The sequence below is a fragment of the Echiichthys vipera genome, assembly GCF_963691815.1.
Source record: "Echiichthys vipera genome assembly, chromosome: 14".
NCBI classification, from domain to species: Eukaryota; Metazoa; Chordata; class Actinopteri; order Perciformes; family Trachinidae; genus Echiichthys; species Echiichthys vipera.
In genome coordinates this window covers 11397377-11407103 of record NC_139839.1, presented here as the reverse complement: position 1 = coordinate 11407103, position 9727 = coordinate 11397377, and the positions used below count along the sequence as shown (strand labels likewise).

Below are 9727 nucleotides of genomic sequence, written 5' to 3'. Positions count from 1 at the left end.
ATTCTTAGGAAACAAAAACACAACAATTCTTATTTTGAAATGAAAACACTACTTATTAAAATTTCATTCTTTTTCCACCTCTATGTCCCCCTAAATCCTACATACTGGACTTTTAAGGGTTTAAGTCAGAGCTTTTAAACTGCTGAACATGGTTTACTTGTGTAGCTGTTATTAGGACAATTGCAGCAGCAAAGAGGACCAGTGACCACAACTAAAACCTCAGTAACATTGACTGAAATACACAGAATATTAGCTAACAACACTAGGAGCTAAAACAAAGAACAAAACCAAAAATTGTTCTCAGCCCAAAACAAACATTTTAAGCTCCATCAAATTGATGTTCACAGTACGACTATACACACACAATGTGAAGTCTAATGTCCTAAATTGGTCAAGCAAGAGAAGCTGGATTGTCCTTACAGCTCCCATTAGCAGAACTGTTTGCCTGCCAGTTTTTTAGGGAACCGGGAGCTACTTCTAAAACCTGCTCACAGCAAGAGGTCGGAGGAGCCAGATTTAGTGAGCTAACCTGAATAGAGCTGTCCAAACTGCCCTTCCATCTTGACCTCTGCTGAACGCCCAGCCCCCTGACGTCATTCCGGTCATAGTTCCCATTGGTTCTACCTTTGGGTTTTGAGTACCAATCGTTGTCCTTGCACCATCCCCACCCTCTCCTTCTGCCTTTGCCCCTCAAACAGAGTATCTCCTGAAAGGTGTGCCTGAAGTCGGGGCTGCGGCAGTAGATGAGTGGGTTGAAGGCAGAGTTGGAGTATCCTAACCAGTTGAGGAGTCTGAAGAGCAGCTTAATGTCACCCAAGTTGAGGAAGGTCATGAGGATGTTGAGAATGAAGAAGGGTAGCCAACACAATGTGAAAGTCCCCATGATGATCCCCAGAGTTTTCACAGCCTTGTGCTCCTTTAGACAGAACTTAAGACGCTTTGCAGCGGAGTATTTCCCTTCCCCTTTTTCTATCCTTGCTCGGCTATCACCAGTGTTTTCTCCTCCTGTTTTCTGCATGTTTAGACTGTCCTCTCCTGCTTGTTCTCCCATGTCAGTTCCTGTCCTGAATGTATTCATTGCTGGACTATCATCAGGATAGGTCAGCTGTGCAGTGTTATGCAAGTTATAGAAATGCCTCTCCCTCCCTCTGATCTTCTCCAGCTGTTTCTGAGCCTCCTGGAAGACCCTGGAGTACAAGAATATCATCACCACCAGAGGCAGATAGAAGGAGACAATCGAGGAAGACACTGCATACGCTGCATTGGTGTTGAAATCACAGCAGTGCTCATTGTCCAAGCACCGTTGAGCTTCCTCGTCGTGTGACACCCACAACTTCAGATGGATGGGCAGGAAGGAAATAAGGGAGGCCACCGCCCAAACCCCGAGGACCACGGCAAAGGCCCGACCCCTGGTTAGCAGCAGGAAACAAGAGAGCACACATGGGTTAAAACACAATTTGGTAACTTATAAACTGTATCTTATGCCTTGGCCACACCCTAAATCAAAGTACTGACTCAAGTTAGCATTGCACTCCTATAACATCAGATTCATGATGGATGATTTGAAAGAAATTATGCAGAAGAACTAGAGCTATCATATATTTTCCATGCATTCTTCTTCCTTGTCAAAAGGTATTGACTACATTACCCACAATGCAATACGACTGGCAGCACTTCGGTCACAGATTCAGGTGTGTTATGCTAGTAGCAGCTAGCCTTGTAGTCTTCGGTCCCATGCTCACTCAAGTGGCATCACTTGAGACAATGTATCATATTTTGCACTACAAAAGGCTTTATACAACTTATTGCACACATGCAGCAGTACTCTGGACCTAACAGACTTTGATATGTTAAACCTGTGCAGTTCCCTTTTAAGTTGTATGTTTAATAGAGAAAGGCTGCTACTGGAGCAGGACCTTTCCAAAGTGCTTTGTAAACATTTAACAGAGAAAAATAAATGAAGTAATGGAATAATCTCCAGGACGAAAATGTGCAGGAGGAACGATCGAGCCGCACTGACTAATAGAGCACAACTGTTGCACTCTTGTATGGATTCAAATTTTCCAGCATGTTGAGAGCAGATGAAAACACCTGCTGGGACATAACATGAACAGACACATAAACATAGACAAGTGTTCTCCTTTAAACCCTCACACAGCTGAACCAAAATGTCTTGGTCATACCTGGTGAGTAGTGATGGGTAGCGAAGGGGTGACGTGATAGCAAGATAGCGGTCCAGAGCGATCACACACAGTGTTTCAATGCTGGCCGTCACACACAGCACGTCGGTTGCTGTCCAGAAATCACACATGAAGGTGCCAAATTGCCAGGTTCCCAGCAGGATGTGGCTGGAGCCAAAGGGAACCACAACCAAACCCATGATGAGGTCGGCAACAGCCAGCGAGGCAATGAAGAAGTTAGTGACTGTCTGGAGCCGCTGGAAACGCAAGATGGCCGTAATCACCAGCACGTTTCCTGAACACAAGAAAAGATACATTAAGAGAAGAGATTTGAATATAGTGAACCATCAACTAATTGAAATGATAAGATGTTTCAGGACTTACCAAAAACTATAGCTAGAACCAGAATAGCCATGGCAACACCCAGCAGCACGAGCTCTGCATCGCTGAACTCTGAAGGTCTCGCTGGTGAATCAGAGACCAGGGAGGAGTTGCTGTACTGTGATTGGTTGATTAGTGCTGAGACAACACTCGTTGGTTCCATGATCTACAGTCGTAACACACAGATCAACAATTGTTTGTTTATAATGGATGAAGACAGCGTAAGAGAGCTCAAGTGCAGGGTCCAGTTCAGGTTTAGAGACTTTTCTTTAAATCTCTCTTTGCATTTTCAGTCGGCAAGTCCCCCATGATCCAACTCATGCCACTGTATGACACATGATACAGTGCTCCCGCTCTACCAGGTGAGCTACCAGGTTGTCCCTTTTAACAATTTTTGACGAGTTAGTTCCTGTTTCTGCTCGGGGCCTGTTGCTTCTTAGAAAGTGTTATATATATGACAGAAAGTAAATAGACTCGCACTATTTGAATATCAAGAGATATCAGAGAGTCATATGCAGGTCAGCTGGTTAGAGTTTCCTTTCATGTGGAGGTGATGGACATAATCTGTTCTTTCATAGATGAAGTGATAGGCCCCTTATCACGAGTTTATCAGATTTTGCAGTCTGCATGCTTTTGAGTTCTCGCCGACAATAGTTTCTTACGACCAGCTACCTTGACTATATACCTGAGTTTTTTTGTCAATTCAATGTGTGTTTTTTAAATTGTTTAGGAGCATTTTTGTGCTTTTATGATAATGGATAGCAGCAGTAAAATGAGGGGAAAGAGAGATAGGAGGGATGACATGTAGAAAGGTCACCATTTACATTTTGCTTCTCTGCCCCAGCCCGTTTACACTAACAATGCATAGTATAGAAAATAAGACATTAGGCATAATGTATTTAACTTTTTTTCATACAGGGTGGGTTAGCTGTGCACGAAGGATCTTTGACAGTCCCACATGTCCCAAATGACAGCAGACACCTGAAGTACTGTAAAGTAAATAAGTAGGTCATCCTACAGGAGCTTGTGATTATTTAAGCTGCATTCTACCTGTTTGTTTCATAGCTGACAGTGTATTTATTCATGTGCTTTTCTTATAAATGAGATCAGCGTACAATTAATATTTTTAATGCACCTCTGACTGCATCCAGAGGTTGTTTAGTTAACTGGATCTTCCGTGTGCATGTGCACCCGGATTTATATGTACAGTGGCTTTATTCCAACACAATCCAAACACTCGCAACACATGTTGATGCCAGCTGTAAAGAGTCGCATTGATTCACAAGTGTTTACCCAGTTCTTCCATGGTAAATGAGCAAAGTGTTGGATTTTGGGATGCATTTCAAAATGCCAGGGTGGACCATGACAAGATGTTTTTTTTTATGACAATCATTTCACAAGTGGAATAAATTGCTGCTCTTACTAAAAGCCTTACAGTCTCATTACATAACTGTAATAATACAGCACATTACGTATAAGTGTTTGTATGCCGTCAATCACACTGTCTGCTGTCCACATCAGCCAGTTTGTGTGATATTTTTGTCATCATTCCTAAAATATCCTCATTTCCATTTAGAGAATAAAGAGGTGCCCGGAGTGCATGGGGAAATGATGGATCTGCTGGAAAGTTGACTGCGGATTCATTTTAAAAATCAATCTTTCATTACTGATGCGTATAGAAGGCTGTTTGAGTTGTAATTAATAAAGCACAGCGCAGCCTGTCCCTGACAGCCGATGACGCACCACACACAATCCAAATACGAAGCAAAAGGAACCTTTTGTTCATGTTTGAAAAATGTTCAGTTCACTTGTTGCTTTTGTCAAGAAGCTTGAAGCTGACCCCGTCACCTTTCACACTGATGACCCTGGTGCACCCACGGTGTCTTGTGACTGTTCACTGCCCCCACTAATCAGATCAATAAGCTGGGCGTCTACCTGCACAAATATATAATCAAGATTGTGAAAGAGGCTCTGCACGCCCTGCTTGTCCCCCTGCCTGAATTGTATATACAGCTACACATACACACACACAAACACACTGAAACTTGACCAGCTCAGTGAGGCCAAGAATCAAACACAAAAGATTTACGCTGACATAAATATCCCAATATTTAGACAGAGATAGCTTGGTGGTGGTGGTTAAAGTGAGCACTTAGACACAAAAAAATTCACACAAATAGTGCATGCACAAAAACACTTGCTCAGGTGCAGGTGCAGACACAAAAATACACATGGACACACAGGACACCCAGCTTTTTTGCAGCGCTTAACAGGATCCGCTGATGACAGTAGACCAAACTGTGTGGGAAGAGAGGTGTCTTTATAAACACTGAAAAGCCAGCGCTCTAATCTAACTGAGCAATTAAACATGTTGCTGTCCCGATGAACTAAAGCATAGCATGTTGAAGATGAAAGCTAGTTTGTGTTCACTGAATTTGAGCAACTAACACAAAAAAAAATTGTGTTAGAATAAAGAATTGACTGTCCATATGGTATAAAAGCTTCAGTTATGAGTTTGACTCCGAAATACCTTAGCACATAGTTAATATTAGTGGAATAAGATCTGCACCTTTTGTGAAAAAAAAGGAGAAAGAAATGATTTAGGATCCTCAGAAAAAAAATATTTTTAGTTGCACTGACCCACATTTTAATACTTAAAAAAATCTGAAATGTTTGAACCAGTAGACAATTGGCTCTTTAAATAGCAATGGTACTATCATGCACTTGGGAGAACACAGTATATGCACGAAATGTACAGACTTAACATTACATTTAGTTCTCCTACCTCCAGACTCAGTCCTATGCTTTACAATCCAGTGATTTGATAATCCAAGTGCCTTTAAATCCACAGCACAAAGTATCATTATAATGTGTTTGTCTGCAGCTTTTGGTCTCTATTCCTCTTCTGCTGAGTTGTGAATGTCTGATTTAATGTGTGGCGCACACATACACACACACACTCTGCCTCGCTCTCTCTTTCTCGTACATGTATAAACACACTCTCTCAGCCCTCAACGACACTTGCCCTTTTGAAGCAGCTGAGCCCTTCACCCTTTTTTATAAGCAAGCCCTCATGACATCACGGCAGGACAGTAGCCTATCAGAGGCCAAGGAATGGCTTTTAGTATATATCGCATGTGTGCAGTGTACTGACAGCTCGACAGCACCCAGTACCCTCTGGGAAACATTTGTTTTTAAACTTTTATTTATTCAAATTATTCAAACTTTTGGAGGTATTTTTCAGCACCACCCTACTTTATATTCACACATTAGAGCTGCAGTTTAAAACCACAGACTTCTGCTTTTGGCTGCAACAATCTTCAGCCTGAATGCCCTTTTGTATCCTCATATGCTTCACCACTGTAATAAGAAGAAACTGTTGCATTGCAGCTAAACAACTCTAGGTTGGCTTGATGTGTTGATGTGTGTTAAATAAGACAATAGGTAACCCAGTGAAAAGTTCCCAATGTTGGGTGACGAATCTAGGTCAGGGGCAGACTGCAAGACAAAATATGTTAAGCAATATGAGTTCTCCCTCTTGTTTTATGTCGCAAATAATTTTGCTTTGAGTAAGCTCAGAAAGCTAAACAGCTGTTCACCAAACTACCTGTTGTTTTGCATCATTTTACTTTATGTAAACAATTAATATAATATTAGATTTTTTTTAATTTAGATTTATTGTTCCAGGGGGATATTTGTTTTCACAGCCAGCACACATAAACATTATAGATAAAGACACACAAAATCTTTTTGAGTGCATTCATCATGTTAGTTTGACAAACCTCCTGAAACAAGCTCTTAGCCAGTTAGAGCCCTGTACCTCCAGCCAGATATTTTTTTTAACTGAACCCCCCCCCCCCCCCCACACACTTATCTCTTATTCAGTAGAGACGGTACAAACACACACACACACACACACACACACACACACACTCACACACACACCATGTATGGTACAATTAAGATACTGTGTGGAGCGTGGTAGCAGGAACAACTAATCATCATAAAGCATTCATTCATGCTGCATAATCAATACTGTCCTTTATTTACGACGTGAAACATGTTTGTTTGATACAAGTTCATAAGTGAGGACAAGCACAACTTTATGAAAGCATTATTAGAGGAGAGAAGTCATGTATATTTCCACAGGATACAGCCTGGCATCCATGTGATGCATCATTAGTTTTTCCACTTTTCCAAAGGTCAGACTTTCAGTGAGGATCTTTGTTAAAAAAGAAAGTGCACGTAATTAATACTCAATTTTTTTTCTTCTTCTTCTTCTTCATGTTTTTAAGGCAATAAGTTAGTTTTGTTGTTGTTGTTGTTGTTTCTTTGTTGTTGATGACACCTCAGTTACACTTTGTACTTTCCTTTGCAAAGGAAACAGGAAGCTCTTTAACCACGATGAGAGCTCCACGCGGTCCCTCTTTTCTCTGCTTTTTCATTTCACTCTTTATCTCTCCTCCTTTTATCATATCTTTGCTTTTCATGATGGATTTTGGGGAAACTTTGTCAAGGAGCCCAGAGCAACATCCAAGTGGACCAAAAAGGACTGAGTAGTGATAAGAATCAGTGTGACCATTTGAGCACCATGATTCATCTGCCTGAGTCGATTATGTTGCGACCGCCCGGCTGATCTGCACTCATTGTTTTGGCGGGGGAAAAGTCGCAGGGCATGACTTTCACAGAGGAAACCGCGTGCAAAGCAGAACCAAATATTGGTAAGACTGGTAAAACATGAAAGTCTGATGCATCTTTATCCAACCTCTCTCTACTTCAGATGTCCTCTCCGTTTGTCTTCCTATGGGAGTAGTGCCGTCAGTATGGCCATATCCTCCTGTCTGTTTAGCCCAAGACACATTCCTTTCCGCACCTCTTCCTGTCCTTGTCCTTTCCCTTCCTCCCCCTCTCTCCACATCCTCCTCTCCCTGTCACACCTTCTAACTCCTATAGAATTCATCCCTTGATATAAAAGCTCCACTCCCTATACAGAGCTCCTTCTCGTATATCATTTGTGTTTTTGAGTTGCTCCTTGTCAGCTTTCTTTTAACTGCTCTCACTTGTTCAGAACACACTGCATCATCCGTCCATATAATTGAGCCAATGATGCGGTATTAATGATTTTTGAGTTGTGATATACTTTACAGTCACACTATGAGTACATGCAGAAGTATTTTAAATTGTAAGATTTTAGTGAAAATGCACGTGCTTTGGTCAAATGAGACCCGGATAATACTGCATGAGCTGGGAGAGTTTGTAAGCTGTGGGTACTTTGATATAGTTTTGCTGTTGTTAAACGCAGCCCACTATTACTTCAATGCATCAGGATTTCTCTCCATTTTTGGATTGTTCTTTCACCATGGAGGCATGTAACAATAACATGGTCATTTTGCAGGTGAGGTATTTCTTAAAACATGACTTCATCGACTATAATTATGACCTCATGAGTTCAATTTAAGGGATCATATGGCACAAGCCAAACTCCAGTATGTTTCCCAGCGAGGTGTTTGATCATCCGTCAAGGAAAATTGCTGTGAGAGTACAGTGAGGGAAAAAAAGAGGATGTGGAGGCGGTTCTGTTCTTTTGAGTCCGTCTCAAGGTCTATTTTCATGTCTAATCTTCTGTTACTTTCCACTGAATCCAGTAAAACTGAAAAGCCTATAGACTTCTTCAGAATGAATGAACTGGCTGCCTCTGTATTAAGTGACTCCCTCAAGTGCCCACAGATGCAAGAATCGTGTCACTAAAACGTACTGATGAGCTGCATTATAAGATGTATTTCTCAGCTGCACTATCAAAGCATACAATCTTTTTTTCACATGACATCACCAGGGCATGTTACAGAGCAGAACAAATCTTCTGCAAAGCCACATTTGATTTTATCAGCAGAAGCAAAATAATGCAACAGTAATTCATTCATTCAAGGAAGAAAAAAACCCATTCCCAGCCTCAGTTGTGTTTCGGTGCAGCTTATTTGTTTTGCTCAAAGAGACCCAGTCTGTACATACAGTATATCCTGTACATGATATACGTCTGGACCACTGACACCATATTGTATTGTTTCCTGCTGCTATATCACATATCACACATCATCTAGTCTGGATTTATCCCCCATAACTTCCCTGCACCCAGATCCAATATAATCCAAATAATAAATATTTTTAATATGTGCCTTTCTAGGCACTCATGGACACCTTACAGGCACAGTCAAAAACATGAATCAAGACATTAAAAAAATCAAACAAAATGTTGATTTACAATTATAAAAGTTAAGATTAAAAAAAGATATGTTTGAAGACGGGATTTAAAGTAGGAGAGACAGGCAATATTGTCAATATCTTATAGGAGAGAGTTCCTAGGAAGGGCAGAGGAGCTGAGGTCTCCAGACCTCATGATAGTCAAGTAGCCAGATGATGTGGTGAGTTGGATAGCAGAAGAGTGGAGGAAGGTTTATAGATAGATTTATAGACGTTCATTAAAGGGGTTGAGTTGTGGAGGGCTTTAAAGATAAGATAAGATAAGATATCCTTTATTAGTCCCACAAAGGGGGAATTTCCTTTTTACAGCACTAAAGTGGACAGCAAACATAGAAGACGCATCAATAAGAAAACATAAAATGTAGAAAATATAGAAAAATATGAGCTCTATAAACACAGGGATATATAAAATATATGAATAACAGGAACTATAATATTTTTAAATAGTTAATTAGTATTGCACATTGAGATTGAAATTCACCTGAGCTAAGTATTTCACACTGTGAAGTAAGCCCAGTTGGGGACCATTATAGTGCAGTTATTGTCAGTGTTGATGTGTGTGGTCTACTGGGAGCAGTGCTGGTTGTGGGGTGATGCACGCTTAAACTCTATATGCTGTTTAATGGGGAGCCAGTGAAGTTGTTGTAGAACAGGAATACTGTCTATAGAGGCTAAATTCTGGACCAGTTGACATTTGTGAAGACATTTGAAAGGAAGGAGAGTTAATTGGAACGGCGGTGCTGTTCAGTGTGAGTAATGGACAAAGATGATTAATATTGCTTAGATGAGAGTATGCATCCTGAGTACCATTGATGAAGTGTGCTTCAAAAGACAATATGCTGTTGAGACTCTTGACCCTTAGGGACGGAAGAATTAATCAATCAATTAATCAGTTTTGTGTATTCCAC

General features: G+C 40.9%; 1 protein-coding gene across 1 annotated transcript; it reads right to left on the bottom strand.

The window, feature by feature from the left end:
• Positions 1-391: 391 nt before the first annotated feature.
• Positions 392-2724, bottom strand: LOC310957027 (beta-2 adrenergic receptor-like; the record flags this gene model as incomplete). Its single annotated transcript, XM_083927437.1, has 3 exons — positions 392-1409; positions 2184-2475; positions 2565-2724. 3 exons carry the CDS (start codon positions 2722-2724, stop codon positions 392-394), a joined length of 1470 nt encoding a protein of 489 aa, XP_083783563.1.
• Between the last annotated feature and the right edge of the window lie 7003 nt (positions 2725-9727).